The sequence below is a fragment of the Carcharhinus amblyrhynchos genome, chromosome 23, assembly GCF_965287045.1.
Source record: "Carcharhinus amblyrhynchos chromosome 23, sCarAmb.v2.hapA, whole genome shotgun sequence".
NCBI classification, from domain to species: Eukaryota; Metazoa; Chordata; class Chondrichthyes; order Carcharhiniformes; family Carcharhinidae; genus Carcharhinus; species Carcharhinus amblyrhynchos.
The window spans coordinates 38,894,742-38,921,035 of record NC_137346.1 but is presented as its reverse complement, the minus strand read 5'-3'; the positions used below and the strand labels follow the sequence as shown (position 1 = coordinate 38,921,035).

General features: G+C 38.3%; 1 protein-coding gene across 6 annotated transcripts in view; it reads right to left on the bottom strand.

Annotated features, from left to right (window-relative positions):
* Positions 1–1,862: 1,862 nt before the first annotated feature.
* The window catches only part of gtf2ird1 (GTF2I repeat domain containing 1), a 130,267-nt gene continuing 105,835 nt past the window's right edge, over positions 1,863–26,294 (bottom strand). For 5 of the 6 annotated variants that reach the window (XM_080210594.1, XM_080210597.1, XM_080210596.1 and 2 more), the window contains 17 exons: positions 26,153–26,224; positions 25,889–26,072; positions 23,169–23,227; positions 22,605–22,679; positions 22,260–22,340; positions 20,897–20,995; positions 17,861–17,926; positions 15,446–15,629; positions 13,518–13,567; positions 12,383–12,478; positions 7,197–7,274; positions 6,653–6,736; positions 6,354–6,537; positions 5,422–5,450; positions 5,126–5,287; positions 4,032–4,110; positions 1,863–2,157 (listed from right to left, as the gene is read on the bottom strand). In XM_080210594.1, the coding sequence (XP_080066720.1) occupies positions 4,052–4,110; positions 5,126–5,287; positions 5,422–5,450; positions 6,354–6,537; positions 6,653–6,736; positions 7,197–7,274; positions 12,383–12,478; positions 13,518–13,567; positions 15,446–15,629; positions 17,861–17,926; positions 20,897–20,995; positions 22,260–22,340; positions 22,605–22,679; positions 23,169–23,227; positions 25,889–26,072; positions 26,153–26,224 (1,562 nt within the window). In that variant the 3' untranslated portion in view covers positions 1,863–2,157; positions 4,032–4,051. The remainder of the gene's footprint in view (positions 2,158–4,031; positions 4,111–5,125; positions 5,288–5,421; positions 5,451–6,353; positions 6,538–6,652; positions 6,737–7,196; positions 7,275–12,382; positions 12,479–13,517; positions 13,568–15,445; positions 15,630–17,860; positions 17,927–20,896; positions 20,996–22,259; positions 22,341–22,604; positions 22,680–23,168; positions 23,228–25,888; positions 26,073–26,152; positions 26,225–26,294) is intronic. The other variant, XM_080210600.1, reaches the window with a different exon arrangement.

The window sequence follows — 26,294 nt, the reverse complement described above, 5'->3', positions numbered from 1 at the left end:
GACAGACAGACAGACAGACAGACAGACAGACAGACAGACAGACAGACAGACAGACAGACAGACAGACAGACAGACAGACAGACAGACAGACAGACAGACAGACAGACAGACAGACAGACAGACAGACAGACAGACAGACAGACAGACAGACAGACAGACAGACAGACAGACAGACAGACAGACAGACAGACAGACAGACAGACAGACAGACAGACAGACAGACAGACAGACAGACAGACACTTGTTTCTGAATTTTCTAGATGCTTGTCAACTTGTGAAAATATTTAGGTTTTTGTAACTGTCATAAACTTGTTTTTCCTGCTGCTGAACAAGCAGGTGGATCTAGATTTGGTGATGTGTTTTGTGCCTATAGAATCTCACTTTCAAATGCCTCCCACAAATTTGACACTCTCCACCTGCTCATGACATTTTAACCATGATCTTGAATCAAGTCTCTTTGGGCCCCCCCACTTCCATTTTCTTATTACCCTGTATTCTTTTTAGATCCAAAGAGGATGACCTCACATTTGCCTACACTAAAATCCAAATGCCAGTTTTTGGTCATTCACTAATCTAACAAAGTCTCTTTGTAATTTTATACTTCCACCATCACTGCTTACCACATCTTTCTTTGAGTCATTACTAATCATAAGTATAGATATGAAAACTAGTTGCAATCCCAGATTCTTACAGGGCATCATCTCACTGATTACAATACTAACCATTATACATGTCAATAATTTGCCTTCAATTCTACTTTAACTAATAGTCTCTCATGAGAGATATTATCAAGTGCCTTCCAGAATTCCATTTGGATTACAAGTATAGACATTATCCTGTTCACTGGTTTATCACAGTCAAAAGGTTTCTGTTTATAAATCCACGTTGGTTTTCTCTGATCCAGCAAAGATTTTCAGTGTCCAATCATCTATCCTTGTCTAACAACGGTGGTGTGTATTTACAGATGTCCCTGGCCTTGTGATCCCGAGGCCCAGGCTAATGCTTTGGGGTTCAAATCTCACCATGGCAGCTGGTGGAATTTACAAATCTGGAATACAAAGTTAGTCTCATGACAATTATCATGATTGTTGTAAAAAAGCCACCTGATTCACTTTAGGGAAGGAATCCTTAGAATGTTACCTGAGACCCACAGCAATGCGGTTGCTTCTTAATTGCCCTCTGAAGTGGCTGTGTAAGCCACTCAGTTCAAGTGATGGGCTACAAGACTACAAATGCTGGGCTAGCCCACATTCCTTGAAATAATAAAGAATAAATTTTAAAAATAGGTCTATAATTGCCTGGTTTCACACACTCATTTCTAAAATAGCAGATTTAAGTACACATTTTTCCAATCAAAATATTTCTTGAAGCAAGCTTATTTGTAAAGAACAAGATCCCAGTCGCACTGAAGCTTTACCATTCCAGATCTTATTAACAAGACAGGATGATTGTTTCATCAATTTGAACATTCCAACAAAAGTATTATTTCTACAGGAGGTAGAATAAATGCAAGATGCTGGGGAACTTGTATTCAAACTCACACTTCATCTTCCAAATTCTCCAATGAGTGAGCTACTTCCCTGCAGGGAGGGTAGTTTCTCTTCATTGACTGAAATAAACAGACTCCTGGAGACAGTGTACAACTACATTTTCTTGACTCCTCCCTCCTACCATCTACCAGGGATAACAAAAGGAGAAAATACTCAAATACTTTTCACTGTTTCTAGAAACATCATATAGTTTGTGTGCAAACAAACAATGCAATCAGTTAAAATAATCAATGTTTTATCTGTATCACTGAAAAGTGCTAAAACAGATGTCATTAACATTCAAAACAAACAGCGTCACCAGTACAAGGCAAGTATTTTTTCTTCACTTTAATAAAGGTATTGTGGTTGACAAGTCAGATGTACAGAACACTCCCTCAACCAAAGAGACAAAATTTGGTGAATTTCACAGAAGCAATTTATCTTGTGCTGATTAAAAAAAGAAAAAAAATTCTTTCCAATGGTACAAAAAGGTCTGGATATAAGCAAACATTTTTCCTATGTTGTACAGTTATAATACACAGCTGATGCCCAAGCTTTCTGAAGCTTCACACCTCTCCATCGGATGTTTCTGGAGGCTGGGATTTCTCATGCAGACTGACATCAGGTCCTGCAAGTAATTAATATGAATAAATATATGAAAATAAATAATTAGTAAGGCTGAGCCCAAGACTGAGACAAATATATTTTCATGTTAATGCAGTTCACATTAAGACTTACATTCTTAGAAATGTCAACAAAGAGGATTTCAAACCACAAAATTGCCCAAGACCAGCAATGTAGAAATAGTATAAGCAGAGCAGAAGAGAATATAGAAGCAAGCGGCCATTGAGAGAGAAGCAGTCACCATCTCCTACGCCCCATCAGTCAAATGGATATCTGATACTTATTCAAATTTCTCAAAGAAGAAAGGAAGCTTAAATTTAAATTCTTCATCCATATAACTTAAGAATGGTAACCTGAAAGCTTTGGAAAGGATGGTTAGTGTTCTTTCTTAAATTCAATCTGATCTAAAGATGGTAAGGGGACCATTAATTTCAGTAAGCTAACTTGGGGTCACAAATAATTTTTTAACTAATTCACACCAGTAAACTCCTTTTTTCCCTCTGGGTGTATGTCGGTAAAAATTAATTCCCTCTCAAATCAGAGACAAAAAGCTCCACATTTCCCTTTGTGGATTTGAGACCAGAGAGAGATCAGCCATGATCTGATTGAACAGCAGAGCAGGCTGGAAGGGCTGAGGTTCCTTTTTCTTGCAAAAGTAGGATCTGAACATGCCTTGGGAGTCACACCTGTGAAGTCAGCACAAAAGTGCTACGTGGAGGTATCTGACTTGCACAGCATCTCTGGATCCATGTTCTGCCCGGAAGAGAAATAAATATTGTGTGTTTTTAAAAATAAGATGGATCTGCGTTTTTTGGTACGGTATAGGACTTTTTTCAGCTGCAGCAAATGTTGTCAATGAATCTTTCACTAGCTTAAGCATGGAGTAAGAACAGTAGGGCAGTAACAGTTACCAAGTCTTATGAGCTCATCAATGAAAGGCTAATTTTCACAGTAATTTCATTAGTGTTGATGTGATTAATAAATAAACTTTAACTTTACTTCAACTCAGATCAATTATTGGGGGCAGTGTTTACTAAAAGTAAGATTACAACTATTCTCTGTGCAAAATCTCCAATTTTTAATGTCACACCATTATAATGGCAGGTACGTGGTTGGAGCCACAAGCAAAAGTTCTTCAATCTTTTTTAAAACACTGTCCACAGCTGAAATCAGGATTTGATGGTGAATCCCATAAAAGTGATGCGTGAACTGTGTAAGTAATTATGGATTCTCCATTTAGTATGACTATACTTTAAAACTAGCACTTGTTTAGAGTTTTAACAACTTATAAAAATAAAAACTCATTTTTTCCTTAAGTATATGAAAACTTAATTTCTCAGAATTTCCCAGGATTTTAAGGCCCAAACTTTTCCCAACTGATTTTTCTCCTGCTTTCATTGGGATAAATAAGTGATGAAAACTGGGGAGGAAAGTAGGATTTTAAATTGGTTGGGGGGGGGGGGGGGGGGAGGGAGGTGATGGTGGAAGAGAAAGAGAGACAGCTTTAAAAGTCCTTAAAGATTACTATTTGAGCAGGTTGTGTACTTCCATTAGACTCTGCGATGAAAATGTATTAAAACCATGATGATTTTTCATTTGCAATCAGCTTCACACTTCATTGCAAAAATATAGGCTGCAACTTATCTCCTCCTGCCATCCAAATTATGTTAATTTAGTACAACAAAAATTAGAGCATGCAGAGTTTAAGTGGTGTAAGTGCGTAATAGCAAAAGGAAAGAACAGGCCATTTTACGTAGATGTGGCAGTAACAACTCTAAATATACCAGAGGGAAACCCTAGCAAAGACATTGCTGGCAGAGAGGAACCACTAGATGTTCCATGAGCTGGCTGCAGAAGCCCACTAAAAGCTAAACTTACTGCACTCATATGTGTTCCTACTACCATGTGGAGTTTGGCTCTTCTTTTATTTTAGGCAGTTCTTGTGTTTGAGGTTTATCTGGTAGAATAGAAACCAAACATTCAATGAATCACAGGAATAAATTCAGATTGGTTTGATCAGAAAAAGTTGGTGCGACACAGAGCTAGGAGATTTCTGCCTACATCGATTTCAGTGGAGACCTGGATCTTTGATCTACAGTGCTGGAGGACATAAAATTACAGCTTAATCTAATCAAAGGCACAAAATCTGATTAATTATGCTCATTTGACCCACTCTATCACCTAGAACAGGGGTCGCCAAACTACAGCCCGCTGGCCACATCCGGATTGGAGTTTGGAGACCGCTGACCTAGAAGGATAAAGGCAGCACACGCAAGAACACCACCATCTCCAAGATCTCTCCCCCCCACCCCTCACCCTCTCCCCCCAAACCACAGGCCCACAACTTCCCCTCCTGACTTAGAACTATTTCAGCATTCAGTCAAAATCCTGACACTTCCTTCCCAACAAAACAGACTGCATTTATACCACATTTCCTGGCGTAGTTTAATAAGTTGGTTCACTGCCACCTTCTCAAAGGCAATTAAGGATGGGCAATAAATACTGGCCTAGTCAATGGTGCTCAAGTCCCATGAACAAATAAAATAACACAATTATGTTGCAGCACATATGCTGTGGTATACCAATTAGCAAGTTAACTAACTATAACTTCTCTTTGAAGCCAAAGTGTAATTTGTATCCAATTTTGCAAAGATTGAAAATCAGCTGCAACCATCTATTCTCTCACTCCATAAATAACAGGAGTGTGGATTTAATCTGTTTCAAATAAAAGTAGTATAAACAGAACTTAAGATAAAGCTGTCACCAGTGTCGTTAAAATTACTTCCATGTCCACAGACATGTACAACAACAACACCTTTGAAACCAGCCTCAAACTACTGTATTGTAATACCTTAATTAAAAGTTGCTTCCTTTCAGATACTGATACCTTTTAACGTGTGTGTTAAAGCAAGTGGAGTAGTTCCAGAAAGTGACTTCGGATTCAGAACAATGTGCTTAAACAGTGCACTCACCTTGTGATGTTGATAAAAGCGGTACCAGTGATACAGTTGGCAGCACTGGTGTTTGCTCCATTGGGACGACCTGTACCATCGACGGAGGCGGTGGTGGTGTTGCTGTTGTTGATGGTGCTGCTACTGCATCTGGTTGTTCTGTTCCACTTTGTTCGGCTAGCTCTGTGAAATTAAAAGATGCAAAAATGAGTGAGGTTAAGTGCTACTCTTCGACACATGAAGGATTAAGCATAAATCTACTTGAACACAATATCACATGTGCACTGAAATTTCATTTTCATGGTACTTTCACTTACGGTTATTAATCAGGAGCCCTGGAAAAGGTCTGTGGGAGGGGAAAAAGGCACTGTAAATTTTAAAATCATATACAAGAAATGAGAAACACACTTTTCTAAAAAAAAAAGCAGATTTTTCAACTAAATTGCCACCCCCATTCATGGTCTGCTCCCCAACTGCTATCAAAGTTACAATAGAGAGCAATCTATTTTCCTTCTGGACAAGGATTTTGCTTTTATAAAAGAACAAAAAAAAAACAACACAGCCCAACAAGCCCACGCCACCATTTTAACATTGTGAGTGCCCTCTTCTACCTATGATCTTTCTCTACACCTACTGGACTCCACAATAAAGGTGTGCAAATTTAGAGAATTATAACCAGATTGAGGGACACCTAATTTAGGGACAATTTGTTAACACCAATCAGCCTAACAGCACGTTTTTGGGGTGTGGGAGGAAACCGGAGCACCCGGAGAAAACCCATGCAAGCACAGGGAGAATGTGCAAACTCCCACAGACACTGGCCCAATCCATGTATCTGCACAGCAACAGTGATAGTCACTGAGCTGTCATGTTGCCCGTCAGCTGGTCCAGTTTAAGCGCACACTAACAACGTGAAGCACTAGGCAACTCTCGAAGCAACATCCAAGAGCAGCCCTCGCATGACCCACCGCATGTATGCCCCTTGTTGGGCAACAAGGCAGACCAAATCACCTGTGGATGTAAAAAAAAAAGTTTGCTTCAATTGTGTATTTCCCCCTTATATTCCAGAACCAAGATCACAACATGCACTGTACAATACAGTGCATCAATTAGCACCAGCCTGCTCTTCTAGAGTTGTCCACCCTTTAAAACTTTTAGACATGGCCTAAGCGTTTAACACTTCATAATATTGCACAGTGCCAAGCATCAGATCAGTAGACATTCTAGTGAGAAGCTTTGGTCACCTCACCTTATGACTGTAAATTTGATGAAGTTTGCAGATTCCAGGATTTTTTTCATGGCACTTATTTCAAGGTAACTGGGTGCTTTAAATGGAATTCCTGGAGGCATGCCATCAACTATAACACATCCGGGATTGGTGGTTATCTTTCTGTAAGGAACCTTCACTGGAAAATTCATTCCAATTGCTTCCCCTATAAGGGTTATATTTAAAAATCAGTTTCCATCTCTTGCATTTAAAAAAATCCAATTCAGTTTTGTCAACAATCACATGATACTAACACTTAAACATTTGTATTAAAACATTACCAAATTTCTTGCTGAACAGGTCATTTACTTGTTCTCGCAGCTGTCTGGCTTTTTCTACCTTGGACATTTTTTCATTTTCACCTTCTGTAAAAGGACAAACATTTTATTCAGAAAAAAAGTTTTACATCTTTCAAAATTACAGGGACATAATATCTAGTTGTTGCCATTAATATTGGCTTTATTGTCCCCTGGAAGTCTAACTTCTTCCTACAGCAAGATATATTTTTGCTATCTATCAGGGCCATGCCCCCTTTTACAATTAAGTTGCCTTTTTGCCTGTAGTAAAAATCAGCTTTTGTTTCTGGCATCAGAAGAAAGAATGAGAAGAAAGTGCCCTTCAATTCATTACCCTTTCATTCCTGATCACCACTGTAAGTGCAGAAATTGCATTCTGTTTTACATCAAATCTAATCTTCACTGACTTAGTCATCTAAAATCAGGTTATAAGTAAAGGGGCAAAAAAATCTTTAAAATAACGCGCAGGTATAATGAGGCAGCTCTAGTTCCACAGGCATGGAGGTGTAAACAGAAATAAACTGCTTACCTGGGACTGTAACTTGAATGATATTAAGGTCTTCAACACCTGTGGCAGTGGGTAACGCAGGAGCTTTATTTTCTACAACTACATGGAGAAATTTAAGAAATGGTCTCACCACCAGAACCCTCATTTAAACAAAGCTTAAATGAAACAGATGCAAAGAAATAACATAAAAGGAGAAATTGACTCATGGTAGTAAAAAGCAAAAATAATCTTGTGTGGGATAATCATGCAGTGCAAAAGTATAAGACAAAATTCCCATCACCTTTTACCATGGCACCTCACCCTCTCTCAAAAGAAGCAATCCAAATGTACAGAAGAAAAAAAACTCCAAGTGAGTTTCAAGAAACAACATATTCTAGGGTCCATATATCAATTAACTATTGAAGTTTTCATTTTGAACCACATCAGCTACATGGTAACTTGTAATACATTCTGGACTGTATGGCCCTGTTTTTAATCAAAGCCCATGTTTTAGGAGAATTAATGTTACCAAAGGAACATGGAAGCATTTCAACCATATGTTAGTGTTATTGGCCATGTAATACTGGGTTAAAACTTCTCCCAGCTCCTTCACCAGTGTCCCTGCACCATTTAAATAATATTCCACCTGAAAAGTTAATTGTTAACAGCTGCTACTCATAATAGTTTGACTTTTAAAAGTGGGTACTGATGGTGGTAACAGCATTGCTGATGGTATAGGAATATCAGAAATTCTTCCTTTTCGCCAATTTCTATTTTTGTTTACAAGTCAAAGATCTGTTTTCAATACGATATAATCTAATTGATCAATCCATCAGTCAAGATGGCCCAGAAACAGGGAGTGACTAATGCAAGAAACCAGCATTCTTGAACTTGGGCAAAGATGCTTTTAAATCAATACTTGTGTATTGCTAAGTTGTTGTTATGCTGTTCTCTTTATGCATCCTCACTCTTCAATTAAACCTTTGCCATTTTACCTGTTGCTTTAGTCTGTGAACTATTATTTTCTTTGATGATATACGAAGTATATATGAACTACTGCTTGCTGAATACTACATGAATGCAATATTTTCAAAAAAGGCTGACTGGAGATACAAAAAAACTTACAACATTGAAGCATATGGCTTCAGTTATCACAATGAGCCTGTTCAGTTTGACCCTTTCAGAGAAGGGGCAAGCAGCAAAGATGCATTTTTCAGACCCAGACTCATAACTAAAGTAAAACATAGGAATACCATTTTAGATGGCCAGCCTAAAATTGATCATCACAAGAATAACAGAAAGCACATTCAAGAATAAGCCAACCTCCAAAGTATTTTAGCCCACTTCTTCTGCATAGCTACATTTTTTCTTGCACTGTTAATGTTCAGAGTACTAATGCCAGCTGAAACACGTAATTACTAATCCCAAGCAATTCAAGACAACCAAAGTGAGTAGTTCTATAAAGTAATTCCCACTCAAATGTCATATTTATAAGGAAAGTCATGGGGAAAAATATCATCCCCTCAGGATTCATTCAACAGTATCCTAATAGCAGCATTCAGTTGTATTTTAAAATTTACCTCCACTCTTTAACCCCAGATGATTCCAAATATTCATCACACTAATAAGTTGTTCCCACTCCTTTTCGTCAAAATACATATTCTCTTATTCCTTTCATCTGTTACAATTAGATGGGTTCATTGTTGCTTTAATAGTTTGAGATTTTCTCCCTAACTGCTCAAACACAGATTTTCCTTACCTTTCCTCATAATTTAAGCCCTTTACTCTTCAGTTGGTACTTTTCCTTATTGGTCTGACCAATCCATTGTACTATTTACTAGAAATGTCTCAGCTTCATACCTGAGGACATTACCACCCTACAATATGGGATAGACTTAAAACAGAGCATCTACGAGTGGCTGTGGGCCATATATAGCGGTAGAACAGCATTCCACCTCAATCTGTAATGTCAGGACCAGTATGTTGCCATTAAGTCCCACACAGTCTATCATTAGGTTGGGGAACAACGCTGTTTCAATGTGGAGTGTAGGAGAACACAACTGGATCATATTTAATAAGTATAATCTGGAACAAAGCTAACAGTCACACAGATTAATTAAAAAAGGCCAACTCAGATATGTTATGGAAAGATACTATTTAACTAATTCGCTTGTGATTTCGATGAGGTAACAAAGAATTTATGTAGTATACATGTATTTCCAGGTATTTGATATAAAGTGCCACAAAACAGACCATCAGCAAAACACTAAGAGACAGTGGCAAAGTGCATATGAAGTCAGTTGAATTCAAAGAAAGTTGTGGATGAATAACTTTTTGGACTGGAGGTCCAAGTTCAATGTTAGATCAAGAAAAATGATCCTATGCTAATGACTTAAACCTGGCTCGTACAGAGCACAAGTTTGCAGGTGACAAAATTTTGGAAATATTGTGAACAGTAAAGAAGATAGCAACTGACTTCAAAAGTACACAGATAGAGGTGCAATGGGCAGTCACTTGACAGATGGAATTTAACGTCGAGAAAAGTGATACATTTTGGTAGAAAGGAAGAGAAAAGGCCATCCAAAATAATCCAAAAAAGGGATGCTGGAGAACATATATGTAAAAATTATTGAAGGTGGCTGGATAAGTTGAGATAACAGATAATAAGGCATACAGGATTATCGGTTTGAGTTTAAAAGCAAGGGAGTTATGGGGAAGCTTTGTAAAACACAGATTCAGCCTCCACTGGAGTACTGTGTCTAATCCTGGGCACTCAATTTAGACAGGACGTGAAGGTATTACAGGACTGCAGAAAAGATTTGAGAATGATTCAAGAGACCAGAGTCTTCAATTATATGGAGAGATTGGAGATGGGGCTGTTCTCCTTACAGAAAGAAAGGCTAAAAGGAGATTTAATAGCGGCATTCAAAATTATGAGGGAGGCAGTCAGAGGAAATAAGGAAAAACTTCACCCATTTGTGGAAGGATCAAAAACAAGAGAATTCAGAAGCGACAGACAAAAGAACTAGAGGAAATTTTTACATAGTGAATGGTTAAGATCAAGAAAGGACTGCCCAAGAGTTTGGAAGTGGCATATCTGATCCTAGCTTTCAAAACAGTAATGGATTATTATCTAAAGAGAAAACAAAAATGCAAGGCTCCAGGATAAAGGCAAGGGAATGGGACTAGCTGTCCCTAGCATAGCCTCTCATTCCATCTTTTATGCTCACCATACCTGTAACTGCAATACTATATCCTCCATCCTCTCTTTCCTTCTCCCCTATGTACTCAATGAACGATACGTTTCGACTGTACAGAGCACAAGAAACAATACTTTTCACTGTATCCCAATACGTTTGCCAAAATAAACCACATCAAATCAAACCAACGGATCATATTAAAGGCCTGCTACATCCAGTCATGACTGGTGATGGATAATTTAACCAAAAGGGAGGTGAAGGATATAGTCAACATCCCCAGGCTAAAAAAAGCTGGTCAGTGCAAAAGCACGGACAAGCATCTTCTGCTTCTCCCAGGAGGGTGGAGTGGATGATCCACCAGAGATCCCCTTCATCACAATGCCAATATTCAGCCAATTTGATTCACTGAGTAATATCAAGAAATGGTTGAGCGTGCTGGATATTGCATGGACTGTGGGCCCAGCTTTATTCCTGATGACATGCTCCAGAATTAGCCAATTCCCTTGCTAAGGCAGTCCAGTATTTAGCTGAAAATTGTGTAGTTTTGTCCAGCCCATTCCAAACAGGACAAATCTAATCTGGTCAATTACATTCAATTAGTCTGTTCTCAATCCCCAAAATGATGAAAAAAATGTCACTGACAGTGCTATCAAGTGGCCAGTAATCTGCTCACTAATCCACAGTTCACGTTCCACCACAGCATTGTATACATCAACATATGATACATATAAATATGTTCCAACCAATCCTACCATAGTGTCTGGTGATAGAAGACTAAGTGAAGTCACTCTCCGGCATAGACACAGTAATCAGGCCTGCTTCCTCCACCCATACTTTTTCCCAACCACTGATATCCATCATTCAGTCCTACTTGCCAACCTTTCAACCCCCACTCACTCAGGAAACCCTCTTCCCAATCCCCTTCTCTCAATCACTCAAGCTCTAGATGGGTTTTTGCTGCAGCACTCGATTGAAAGGGTTAAAAATCTCAAGTTTAAAAATCACAGAAGCTGCAAACTGAACCTCAGTCACATAGCTTTCCCTATGTACGAATAACATGGTTTGATTAAAGTATGAGTATAGATAAGGGTCAAGGACTATCTAATCAAATGATGTGCAGCTGCGGTTCATGTCTGCCCATTAGAACAAAAAACAACAGCAAAGGAGGCTGAGGTACTATTGGTCAGAGATAAAGCTATCATTTCTTGACGATATGACATGCACAAGTTTTAACTGGACATTATACCCTTATGTATGCATGATGTAACCTTAACTATGGATAGAGATAAAGATAACTCATACAATAATTGGTATATGCTAATTACCTGTAATCGAAGCTGAGAATTTAATTGCCTTTGTAGTTGTGAATTTTTCACTGAATGGACATTCGGGGCCCTATAGCTAACTATATTTTAATAAATCATCTTGAAACCACTGTTACTTTGTGTGGCTATCCTGAAGGAATTAAAGTTTTTAAATACAACAAGAAAACCATTGCAATATTGATCATATGGCTTTATCATGTCAAGTTAAGTGAGCCAGTATTGTGTAAGTATTGAGATGCATTACCATACTTCTCCCACCGCTAACTTCAAAATCATCTTGTGCTACCAAAATGAGGAGCTAATGTTCAAATCTTCACCTCAAAGATCTTACGAAACCTTTGTATTACTGGGATTGCACACTTTCCCTCAAATTTCTTCAAGAAAGGATTCAGTTGCATAGTGAAATTAATAATTTAATCTGTTAAATAAAATGTATCCAGTGGAAACTCAGTTAACACCGAGCAGCCATCAGCGACAACCTATTTGTATTAAAAACCCACACTGGTTAGCCTCTAAGCTATACCCAGCAGCAAGTGCTTGTTGACAATAAGCACTGTAAATTGTACTGACAAATCTGGACAAGTAAATCAGTAATTATAAATGTCAATATTACTAGTTTTAAGAAAAGCATCCAAGTAAAGAATCTGGCTGTATTTAATTCAATATACAGGGCAGAGACGGGGAGGGAGTTACTACAATTTACCTGCAGCAGTAGCAGTTGCAGTAGTTGTTGTAGTAGTAATGGTTGTTGGTTTTTTCACCTCTGGGGTTTTCTCTTCCAAGGAAGTTTGCGACCTTGCTATTTTAAAAAAGGAAACAGGTCACTGAAGAAGTGTATAAAATTAACTGCCTTCGTACTGATAATGTTCCAATGACCCTATACTCAACTGGAACTATGGCCAATTAAAAAGCACATCAAGACCAGTGGTTGATCAAAAATACTTTTCTGGTCATGGTAATACCTAAGAAATGTTATAGCTCTATTTCCAGCAGCACTGGCAACCATGAATTGAATCCTCATTCAGTCTAACTAAAACACTAGATACTATGTGCATTTTAACAAACCCAAAGAAGTAACCTCAAGATTTGAGCAGAGCATAATTCTGCATTGTTATTTGATCCACACGTCACAGCATGAGGTATGCTCACGGTAAATCCTTCAGTGATTGTGCTATTCAGATAGAAAAGCCTGAGCAAACCTTTTTGCCAACGCATGGCAAATCCACCTCACCTTTTGATTATGGGAGGAATCCAGAGCACCCAAATGAAACTCACGCAGATACAGGGAGAACGTGCAAACTCCAGTTACCTAAGGCCGACTTGATATCTATTTTGCTACTGTACCCTTTATTCCATGAGCTATAACTTCTCACAAGTCTGTTTCATAGTGCCGTATCGAATTCCTTTTGAAAGTCAATGTACGTTATCGTCAGCATTACCCTCATCAACCCGGTTACCTGTTAACAGAATTGTCAATTGTTGTATACTGTATACAATGAGCTTTTGGTGGACTTATCTGGACTTCCAGATACTCTTCTCACTACTCGGCTAACCAATAAGTCTCCCCAGTCTCTTATGAGCTGGGAGCTTTAAATCAAACAGTGATAGGCTGCATTAAAAAAATAAAGAGGTCACGGATCAACAAGCATCACATTTGATGCTTCAGTTACATATCCTGAAATTTCACAACAGTCGATATTGATTTGTTTTTCAATAGTTGGAGTTTGGTATGTTAAAAAAACCTATGGCTTGGTGTCATATGACTGTGTAGTACGTTGCCGGTATCTACTGGTGGTACTATCATCTATATATTGCTCGAGTAATATTTCAGTACTCACTCTGAGGGCGCTTTGAAGCTTCCTGTAATGCAGTCTGAAACAAATCCGGTCTGTTGAGGAAGTAAAGAAAGCTTCAATTTTAAAATCAAATAGTATCGTACAGTTTTAGCCGAGAATTTCTCTTAAGAACTGTCAATTGTTGTATACTGTGTACAATGAGCTGGAACAGAGGCAAGAACATTGAATCTGAAGCAAGATTACAAAAATATTAAACCAGCTCCATCCAGGAGTTCTTGTGTGGTTATTTCATCATGCTTTTCTCCCTACCTACCAACCACGGACAGGTTCCTTTCCCATCTCCCCAGCTCTCAATTTCTATTTTCAGTCATCAATTTTTTTTTTTAAAAAACAAGCAATTATCCCAAATAAACCTCCCCGTGAGTCAGTTATCCCAAAATAAAATTTGTTTTATTAGAAATGATCACAAGTCTGAGAGACAAAATATTTTTACTTGAATCTCTAAACTTTGTCCTCCATTCCCATATTAGTTGCCCAATTCAGATGATGTGCTTACTTTTGCATTATTTTAAATACTTACAGCACATAAATACTTCATTTCCCACTCCCCCAGCAAAAGTCAGTGTTCCTACATAACTTTGTCTCTTCAGACCTATAATCAGCCTGTCACTCATCAGCCATCCTCCTGAATTGTTTGCCTAACCTGTCAAGTTGTACCATGTAGGACTGCCTTCTTCCAATTTGCTTTCCATATAACTAGTTCAAGTTTGAAGATGATCAAACTTGTTATCAGCAAATTTCAAACTACAATAAAATATACACGTTTCACATCATTCAGAAACAGGAGAAAAGTTTCAGCAAGAGCAAAATATCAAAACGGAATATGGGGGGTGGGGGGAGACGACCTAATGATTCGAAGCAGCAGTGAGGAAAATAACCTAACCAAAATAGTATCTGTGTCATACTAGACAAAACATCCTGCTTGATTGGCACCCCATCCATAAACATTCACTCCTTCCACCACCCACACAGTGGCAGCAGTGTGAAGAATCTACAAGACGTACTTCAGCAAATCACCAAAGCTTCTTAAGACAGCACTTTCTAAACAATAGCTACTACCACCTGGAAAGACAAAAGGCTGCAGATACGTGGGAATGCCACCATCTGGAAGACCCCTTCCAAGCTACCCACCATCCTGACTCAGAAACATATTGCTGTTTCTGCACTGTTACTGGGTCAAAATCCTGGAACTCCCTCCTAACAGTATCACAGGTGTCCCTACACCACATGGACAACAGCAATTTAAGGCAGTAGTTCACTGTCACCTTCTAAAAGGAAATTAGTGATGGGCAATAAATGCTCACCTAGCCTGAGATGTCCATTTCCCATTGCTGAAAGTTTTAAAAGTCCTTTTGGCCTCAAGATCAGTATAAGCTGAACTGTATTACTGAACCATTATGTCATTCATCAGATTTAATGTTCTCCCCTTACCTGAAAATTTCAGAGTGCCTCGACGTACTGGTGTTGCCTCATTTTACACACTGACATGCAAGCTTAAGAGACCACTAAAGCGATTTCAATGTCCATAATGAGATATTAACACAGCACACTGTACCTTACCAATATTCTAGCTGTTAAACAACACTAAGCCATTACTTAGCAGTGGCCTCAGTATGTCTAGTCAGGAAACAATAACGTGTCTTATATTTAGCTGCTATAGTTATAGTGGGCAGCATTCTATGGCTGTTCACACCAGCGGATTTCTCTGGTCCCACTGTAGTGAATGAAGATTTGGCTGAGTGTCAAATTCTCTGTCCCCGCTGGCAGCAATGTCGAGTCATGAACGACCAGAGAATTCTGGCCTATACTTCTGTTCCATTGTATTATACCAGTATAAAATGTATACCAGTACACATTACGAAGTATGCTTAATTTCAATTTATCCTGGATAATGGTAAAAGCATGCTTACTTTTTAATTACAAATTTGATCTTGGCTTTTGCTCGGAGAATCTTTTCCAATCTAGGAATTCCAAAGGTTGACGGCCTCCTGAAAGGCACACCATCAGGCAAGCCTTCGATGTAGAAATCATCCGGATGAGATTCGAACAATGCATAAGGTACTCTCACTGGCTCTGAAGTTCCTAATGCTTCGCCTGCAACAAATTAGCAAGCTTACAAAATGACCCCTGAAATTCTTTGCATGCAAGCAGCTAAATAATTAAATCATGAAATGATGAATAACCACCAAAATTGATGTTTGTTGTGGACCATGATACCATTATGAAAATACAAACTGAAGTTACATAATAGCTGTTTGGCACTACTGTGACCTGCAGACATGGTTATCTGATGCATTAACCTTTTGTTTCGTAGGTGTTTGAGTATCTGAAACACCCTACGGTTCCTTGGTTCACTTATTGTCGAGGTCCTGTCTATCAAAGGGTATCAGCAGCCATGACTACAGTTCCTTTGTTACAAATCACAGCAAAGTCACATTCTTCAGGTCCAGGGTATCAACTGCAGTCTGTCGTTTCGCAACTACATCAAAGGGTCACTCATCAATAGTGACAATGCTCTTCAATTAAATCTTACGCGCTTACTGCTAAGCCAAGTGAATCTGATATCGGGTTACGTAGATACAAAAACATTCATGTACAGATCTAGACAGAGTTGACCAATTGGATTCATGATCCAGAGTAACTAACCAGATTCAAATTTTTGGGCTGGATAACATCACACTTCAGCCATGTGAGCAGCTGGTTCATTGTTCCAGCGAAACAGGATCTGAAGTATGCAGTCCACCCTGCTTTGAATTAGGGAGGTACTTCTCCCAAAGGTCAAGAGCACATCAATGTGCTGGAACATCCTGGCACTGGGCATAGCAATAAAAATAACTGAAGTGGGTTACATAGACAGAAACAAAAGTCAAGAAGGAGAGATGTTTGATCTAACCCTAAAAGCTGACTACTAATCAGGCTTGGCCACCTGTATGGCTGCCAGGGATAAAGGGCAGCAAGAGATGAAGGAAAAGCAAAAATCAAAACACTGCTCACATCATACCTTTGGGGAAAGGATAGAATAGTGGTAATGTTACTGGACACACACAATCTAGAGGAACAGGAGTTAAATCCTATTAATGTATCTGGAATAAAATGCTATTTCATAATTAACAATAAGTTGTAAAAATCTGTCTGATTCACTGAAGTTTTTCAGTGGAGGAAATTTGCTGTATGAACACAAATATGGTTGGCTCTTAATTGCCCTCTGAAAAAGCCTAGCAAGCCACTCAGTTTAAGGGCAATTGGGGATGAGCAACAAATGTTAACTTTGTCAGCGGCACTCATACCTCAAGAGCAAATGTAAAAGGATTTGGGTTTAATAAAGGGGGAATTAGAAATCCAAAGAGAAAAGTCAAGGCATGGTAATGTGAATAAAAGGAGTGGGACAGGATCCAACAGTAATACTTGTGAGCGAGTAAAATCCACGCAGAGAACAGTAGGAAAAAAATTAAAGGTTCTTTTATCTAAATGCGCTAACCATTCGCAATATCATATATAATGAACGAGTGGAATAACTTGACATAAATGGTTTCGATCCAATCGCCATTACAGGGATATAAAAGGTGACCTTTAAATAATCCAGGATACACCATATTTCGGAAAGACAAGCACAATGAAAAAGGGTTAGGCTGATTGTCAAGGATGACATTGGACAATAGAGACAAGAGCTTGGTTCAGAAGATCAGGAAGTAGAATTAGTACGTTCAGCTAGCAAGAGTCAGAAAATGCTGATGGAAATATACAAGCCCCCCCGAAACAAAGGAAACAGGAGAAAACAATAGAAGAAGATGGAAAGAGATTGGTAACATCTTGACTGTAAGAACAATAGAAAAGCTGAGAGACTAGAGATATCTTGCAGTGAGAGAGAGGATGAGCAAAATTGAAAAGCTGGTGTACATTTTGAATGAATTCCTAATAAAATCTTTGACCTACAGGGCGCCATGAATTCTTGAACCTAACATGGAGCACACCATTATTTCAACTGGAAAAAAAGAAATCTAACAAAAGATATAGGAAGAATCCTCTACTCGTCTGCATGCCACAGGCTCACTCTTTTTCGGTAATCTATTATACCAACGCATGATGCAAAATGAGCATTATGTTCTATTCATATATTCCACAAGATATTTCAATTAACAAAAATATTACCAGGAAAGTGAAGATGCCACTAAAATATTACACAATTGAAATGCATCAATTCGAAGCTATACAACTTCTAACAACACTAAGTAATCTTGGAAAATTACTATTGATGGCTAAACATTTACATAAGGCATCTCATTTTCTAAAGTGTACAGTTTCTTTCCAGTAAAACAAATACTTACTACATTTTTCATTGAATAGTGTCTCCACTTGTTGTTTCAACTCAGTAATTTTGGCATTCCATTGTTCTGTAATAACAAAATCACTATGTAGGATTCTACAATAATACATTTACACATATATGCATATATTGAGCATCAAATCACTAAGTTTTTATAGAATTGCACATCAACACTAAATGCTTTCCAATCATTGGAAAAAGTTTGTAGGGCGCAATTTTAAATCAAAGAAATTCAAAGTGAGCCTCTTTTATTCCTTCAGGAGTATTACTTGTTTATCAATATGGAGGCTTGCGTGGCTCTAGAATCATCTTAAGGCTGCTTTGAAATTAGTCTATGTAATAAGCAATGGGGAATGTTCCCCACAATTGTAACCACAACGGCCTATTTAATGATCCCTATAATGCCAAGAAACGTCTTGCTTTTTCACAACAAAGGCATGCAAATTAGAGCTATCATTTTAGTGGAGTGGGAGTACTTGAAACAAAAGAGATTCAACAACAACTTGTAATGGATATAGCAACATGTTTCATAAGAGGGATAAGAAAGCAGTGAGCTTGAAATGAGGAAAAAAAAATATTGATGGATGTAACTGAAGGAAAATCCAAAAATCATCTTGAGCATCTCACAAAAAAGACAAATTGAAAATCCTCTCCATTAGTTTGAGAGACAGCTCGCTTGGAGGATGGTATTAACTGCTTATACAGTTGAGATACATCTAGCTGGCACTTTCATGTACAACACAATAACTATCAATTGTCAATGAGACACAGCAATACATGAACTCAGTGGAGCAACACCGATTAAATTTTAAAAAATATTGCAACAAATTTTAGACAACTGGATCCAAATTTACTTCAGAGTTCAGATAGGACATTGTGTAACATGGCTCTCTGCCCCAGTTCATCTGATACTGAAGCTATCATCCATCTATTTGGCACCTTCAAATTTACACAGAATAAACACAATGGCCCAACCGTTCAATACAAGTACTTATTCTCCACTCAAGCTTCTTCCCAACTTGTGACTATTGCCTACCTTTCTAGACTTTACTACCTCAAAGTTCAACTAGAGCCACCCATTTTCCACTCTACAAAACTCAAATTCCTTAAAAGCTTTGTGGCCTGCATTCCAACTTGCAGCAAGTCCCATTCACCAACTGTTCCTATGCTTGATAACTTGCGTTGTCTTCCAAACTGCCAGGTCAATATTAAAATTCTCACGCTTGTTTTAAAATTCCCCCACAGCCTCACCCCCTCCCTATCTGTCATTTTTTTCAGCACCACAATCCTCCAGTATTTCTGCATTCTTCTACAATTCTGGTCTTTTACACATTCCTAATTTTAAAATTACTTAACCACTGGCATTCGTCCCTTCAATCGTATAGGGTTCAAGTTCTCCAACTGCCTCCCTAAAATCGCTTCCTAAAGCATTTAAAAAGGAACTGAACCGATTTCAGAAAAGGAGAATGTACGGTGTTACGGATAGAAGGTAGGGAAATGGCACTAGGTGAATTGCTTATATGGTGAGCCAGTGCAGACACAATGTAGAGGAGGCCGTTTGGCCCATTGTAACAATTTTGGAATTTTGTGAAGATCATAATTTGTGTGTTGAAAACTGTCTAACAGAAAACAGCAACTTCCAATGAAATAGCCAGTAGGCTTGTAAAGTTCAAAACCTCTTTAAACAGATGCAGTAATGACTCAAAATTAGTCACATTTTAACCACTCTAAGAGTTCTGGAATACAAAAACAGACGTTACGAATTTTGGTCTGTTGTGACCAAAGATATTATTATATTTAATACTTCTGGGGTTTATGCAAAACTTAATTAAACTAAAGTCAGTTTGGCTGCAGGGTTTAGGTCATCAAAGGGATATAGATATTAAAGGCATACATTTGAGATAAATAAGGTCAAGGTGAATTTTTTTTTACAAGTAACAAGCAGTTGGTAGAAATTTGCATCAGGAGATATAGATGGGTTCATTATTTTCAGTTGTTAACTTTCTACGCAAAGTAAAAAAAACTTATACAGGCTTGCAAAGGTTTCATAACTAAATATGGCACAGTTAATAAACTTTATTTGACCTGAAAGTGAAAGCAATAGGGAGAATGTGAAAGATATTTGTATTCAAGTTCAAGAGGAGCTCAGGACAATAGAATCAAAAGATGAAAGAGAAAAAAGGTATTTAAGGTAATGTATTGAGAGCAGTTCTTAGGAGCGGCCATGTGAAACTTCCTGGGGTTTTGATCTTGCGTTGGATTAAACAGCTGAAGCTGCTTTGCAGGCAGATCAGAGAAGTGACTTTTTTTCCAGAAAGCAGTTTTAAATCAGCTACCCAGTAAAGCTAAAAAAGGTGCAAGAGCTGCAAAATCTGCCTGGCATCTGAAGTTTGACATTCCACTGCAGAGTGGAAGCGAGGAGTGAGATATCATTTGGTATACCTCTCTAAAACAATAGTATCTTTGTGTTAAAGCAATATTACTGGAACTTCTACAGATAAACAAAAGGGATTATTGCCTAAAAAGGTATTTAATTGAGTCAAAGTTTTTTGGGGGGAATATTTTAAGATTAATTTGAACTGTGTAAATGTAATCTCGTTGTTAATAATGTTTTATTCTAATATTTAAAACGCCTCCAAAAGTGTTACTGGATTCAGTGTACCTTTTTTCTTGTGGTTAAAAATACAAAAAAGAATTGAGATACATTAGCCAGGTTTCTCTGAGATTTGGTATGTCCTGCAATAACCATCTAAAAAACACAAAATATAAGAAACTGCCAAACTTTTCCCAAGCTCCCCATTATACACTTAATAAAATTATGTTGTAGGATATGGGGCAGCATCTTTTTTTTTTTAAAAACAGTCCCAAATAGGTAGATTATGTCACTGTCCAAGAATACAACCTTATTTTTAAATGTTGCCATTATTTCAGTCTACTATTCAAAACTAACAGGTTTCACAATAATCCACAATTACAACTATATCCTGATTCCAAAGTTTCTGAAAAGATATTCAATTAGCTTAACGGTGTTTCTTACCAAAAGAGAATTCCCTGCCTCTTTGTTTGAATGTAGCATTTGAATCATTTGCTGGTGTGATATTTGTAACTGTCTTGACTGGTGGTGTGTCATCAGAAGCTGCCAATAAAAACAAACAAGATTTCAGTTTTATTTGTGTAATTAATACGAAAGTGTTGTCAATTGTCAAAACAATTAGTTTTCAAAAAATTATAGGTCACTTTCCTAAAGTTGTACTGCAAATCAGCAATACATTTTTATTTAACAGCTAATTTATCTATTGTATGTTGGCCAGCCAGATGTGAGACACATGCAAAAACCTGACAAGCTTAAGTTTCCAATTCTTATATAAAATGTAGTGTTTGGGGTCACACCTCACTTACCCAAATAAGCAGGCAGAAGACACATAAAAGTTTTAGGAAACACTGTCAGGGATTTAACCAGTTTACCCTGCCCATCAATGGGTGGGGTGTTTCCAGTAAAATCGCATGCGAGCAGAGAAATCAGGAACACGCCTGATTTCTCAGCGCTTACAAGACCTGGACTTCCGGCAAGGTCATTACTGAGCCCGGCTGAATTGTCCGGGCTCGCCAACAGATCCTCTCTGCTCCACGAACAAGGAAATGTCATGTTGGCCTTGCCAGTGGAACCGGAGGCCATTTAAGTCCCCCCAGGAAGGCCAAGAGCAAGGGGGAGTGACCCGGGGGCAATTTTAGCCTGGCACCTCGGTAATGCTCACTGGGCATGCTGCCCACCAGGGCAGTGTCAGGGAAGGCCCAACTGACGAGGGAGGGAGGGAGGGAAGCCCTGTTGCCACTCTGCAGATGTGATCAGGGTGTGAGCGAGGGGTGCCTGCTGCCATTTTGAAGATGTGATTGGTGAGTGAGGGAGAAGAGGCCAGCTGCCATTCTGCAGGTGCAGTGGTGGGCGGAATCTGCATGTGCACAATAGCTCCCTCCAGAGGTTGGCTTGTGAATTAAGCCTGCAGCAGCTAGAAAAAGACAGTAGCCCATATTTTCAATGTTTAAGTCCATAAGAGTGGGAGTAAAGACTCGCCCAAAAAACACATCTGCAACTCTCCCATTTTCACACTAGCTGGATACTTAGAATCACTCTTGTAAAATTCCGCCAAATGTGTAGAAGGCTACTGTTACAGCTTAACCAACCACATCCACACAACATACCAACTAGGACAACCAGCAGGGCTCCCAGTCCTCGCGAGCCACAGTTATTATGAATTAGCAAACCAAACTTGTGAGGCCACCATCTTTAAAAACTTCCAAACAAAAAAAGATGAGTGCCTTTGAAGACCAAACCCAGAAAACCCAATCAATGATAAAACCAGAAGGAATAAAAAGTTTCACATAGCAGAAACATGAAATACCTTCAATGGTAACTTCTATCTCTGGGCTGCTTGGAGTCGTTGGTACTTGTGGAACTTTTTCTAGTGCAGAACTGCTGGAGTCTAACAAACAGAAACCGGCACACTCGTTACTAACTATTTCAGGAAATATTTGAACACTTGCAATATACTCCCCACTATGCTGTTCCTTTTAGAGCTAAATGCTGCACTTCTCCGTTACCTGAGTATGTTAATTGCATTTGAATTTGTGTGCGTATAAAGAACAATTTTTAAAAATAAAAATGAGTTTTGAACATAAATTACTAATGGTCCAATCCCAAATGCCACACAATTAATTCAAGGATGTTAGGAGTATGATTCATTCACCTTTAAGAGTTCGTGTTAAATTTGGCTCAGGTGGGCGGGATACACGCCTCCTCCCTCTGTTGCTGGGTGGCGTTCCTAAGTTAAATGAATTTGGATAGTCTAAATTCAATTTCAAGTGAAACAAATCCACAGCACATAACATGCTGTTAGAATTTAAGATCAATACAACACCTCAAACCACAAGGAGGCAAGTATATATTATATACAGGAAAATGATACCTAGTAAAACATTTCTTCACTTAAACGTTTTTTCCCAACCGTTTCGCAATTCCACATCCTCACTGCAAAACTGGCTCTTTCCATTTTAAGATATAGATTAACCCCAATACTGGTCTACTGTCATAGCAATGGTAAAAAAAAGTCACAGTAATCAACAGTAAGATGAGAAAAAAAAAATCTACGGCGATTACATTAAAATTCTATATTGAGCAACATGATAAATTGCCCTCAGCAAAACATAGAAATTTTTCATCCACTTAATTTCCACACAATGAAAGTGAAGAAATAATTTTCCTGACTTGTAGTTCTGGAGGTTTTAATATAAAAAGATTTTGAGATTCTTACCATCAGTGCGTTTTCCTTTTTTCCATCTATCAGGGAGGTGAGGCTCTACTAATTCTGGCCTAGTGGATCAGCATATAACCAACAGTACAATTAGTTTCAAAAATATATCAAAGTTTTTAAAGTTCATTTATTAGTCACTTGTAAGACTAACAATGAAGATTTAACACTTTAATTTAACAATTTACCACTGCAATGAAGTTACTGTCAAATTCCTGTAGTCACCACACTCTGGTGCCTATTTGTATCAATGCACCTAACTAGCACGTCTTTCAGTCTGCGGGAGGAAATTGGAGAACCTGGAGGAAATTCACGGAGACACGGGGAGAACATGTAAACTCTACACAGACAACGAGCCAAGCAGGGAATTTCACAGTAACTTCATTGTAGTGGTAAACACCAACATTCCATTTATCTTCCTAATCACTTGCTGAAACTGCACAGTAGGATTTTGAGATTGATGTACCAGAATTTCTCTGAATCAGAGTTCTTCAGTCTCTCTTCATTTAATTATATTGCTTTTTTGTTCTATCTGCCAAAGTGGGCTAATTCATATTTCCTCCACATTATATTCCATTTGCCACATTTTTGCCCACTCACTTGATTTACCTAAACATCTGTAGGCTCTATACATCTGCTTGACAATTTACTTGACAACTATCTTTGCATCATCAGCAAATTTACGAACCATACAACCAGCCCCTCCATCTAAGTAATTGACATAAATTGTAAGTTGTTGGGGCCACTGGTCTCTGTGGTGCCAACCTGAAAATGACCCATTCCACGCAATCTCTGCTCTGTTGTTTAATCAATCCTCTATTCATGTTATACCTTGAGTCCCTATTTTATGCAGCAACCTTTGGCATAGCACCTTATCAAATGACTTTTGAAATCCAAGTGCACCACATCTAGGGAACTTTGGAGATCACAACAAATGCATCCATCATACGTGGCCATTTTTGAAGGACTCTAGGATGTAAGCCAGCGAGCCATCAGGTCCAAGGAACTTGTTAAGTTTTAATTCTAGCAGTTTTCCCAGTCATTGTTTCAAGTTCCTCTCTTCCCTTGACCTGCTGATTTTCAAGTTTCTTGTTTGTGCCTTCTACCATGAAGGGAAGCAAAATATTTTCAATGTTTTCATCAATCTCTTGTTTCCCCATTATTAATTCCTAGTCACACTCTAAGGAATTAATGCTAACTTTAGCTATGCTTTTTTTTTAATATTAGTAGAAGCTGTAAATCAAAAGCAAAATACTTAGGCTGCTAAACAGAAAACACTGGAAAATCTCTGGCAGCATCTGTGGAGAAAGGAACAGAGCTAACATTTCAAATTCAATGATTTCTTCAGAACACCTGGAGATTTTCCAGCATTTTCTGTTTTTACTAGTAAAAACTATTTTTATACCTCAAGCTAGCTTTCTCTGATCTCTTCCTTTTGTGTCATTCTTTGCTATATCTAAAGGTTTCCAATCTTCTGACCCATCACCAGATGCTTTGTATGCTTTTTTGCACCCCCTAACTGGAACTCTTCGGCTTCCTTAATTAGTCTGGGATTGTACATCCTTTTCTGAATCTCTTTCTCAATGGGAACATATTTCTTGCTGTGAGTTATGAAATATTCCTCAAACATCTGCCACTGCTCATCTAATCACCAACCTATTTTCCCAGTTCACGTTAACCAACTTTGTCCTCAAACTTGAAGACAATTACAAGAGCAAGATACTCCTCTTAGATTCATGCTTCTCAGCTTCAAACCAAATGTAAGATTCTATCATGCTATGATCACTGTTGCCTAGAGGCTCCTTAGAGGTCATTAATTAATCTTGTCTCATTGTACAGTACCAAGTCTAAAATGGCCTGTCTGGTTCGCACTAAAACATACTGATTTAAGAAACTGTCCCAATTGAACTCAATTTCCTGGCTTCTTCTGCCAATTTGATTTCTGCAATCTATAATAGCCTGCTACCTACTTGGCCCTTAACACACTTACTCTGAGAAATTGATACAAATTTCTCTTATGAATTTATCTTCCAGGCTACCTTTGCCAATTTGATTCAGCTAATCTATATGGAGATTAATATCATCTATGGATTATTGCATTCCTTTCCTATAAGCCCCCCCATTTCCTCCTTTGTACTGTATTCTACAGTATGGCTGCTCTAAGTAAGCCTACACAAACTACTCCTACAAGTGACTTCCTACCTTTGCTATTTCTCATCTCTAATCAAACTGATCATACACCATGCTCTTCTTAACTAAAGTAATCTCTGTACTATTAATTAACAGAGCTTGCCCACTACATTTTCCTGGCTTCTTGACTTCTGCAATGTCAAACACGCTTGAACATTTATGTCCCGGCCTTAGTTCACATGCAACTGCATATCCAAAATGGCTGTCAGGTCATACATATTTATTTTCATTTGTTCTATTCATTCATCCAGTCTGTTCTGATCATTCAGATACAGATCCTTTAATTCAGTGACTTTACCATTCTTGCAAACTCTGGTCTTACTTGTGCATTCTTCAGTTTATATACTCTGTCCTTTCCGACCGCACTCTGGTTACAACTACCCCTATCACTATTCTGCTTTTTGCGGTGTCCCTTCTCTTGAATTAACCATATCCTCCACCTCCACCAACCCCCACTTCGTTACTTAGATTAAAGCTCTCTCGTTATATGACATCAGACAAAAAAAACATACTAAATCAAAAGAGGGCCTTACTTTTTCACAAAAAATTTAACTTTTGCGCTCCCTCGAATGATCCTTTCCAATCTTGGTATTCCAAACCATGTGGGGCTTCTGAAAGGAATTCCATCTGGCAACCCTTCCACATAGAGATGCTGTGGGTTGGATTCAAATAACGGATATGGAACCTTCACTGGTTCTGGAAGGTTCAGAGCTTCAGCTGCAGACAAAAGCAACAATTATGCCACAAAGCTTTTCCGTCTTAATTTCAAAAATTAGCATTACAGAAAGACAGCTTACCAAACTTTGTGTTAAATATCTCCTCAACCTGTTTTCTTAATTTAGTAATCCTGATATTCCAATCTTCTTTCCCTGAAATAATTTAACGTGGTGCATTAATTTTCTTCCCCTCGTAAATACTTCCAACTACTTATTAAAAAGG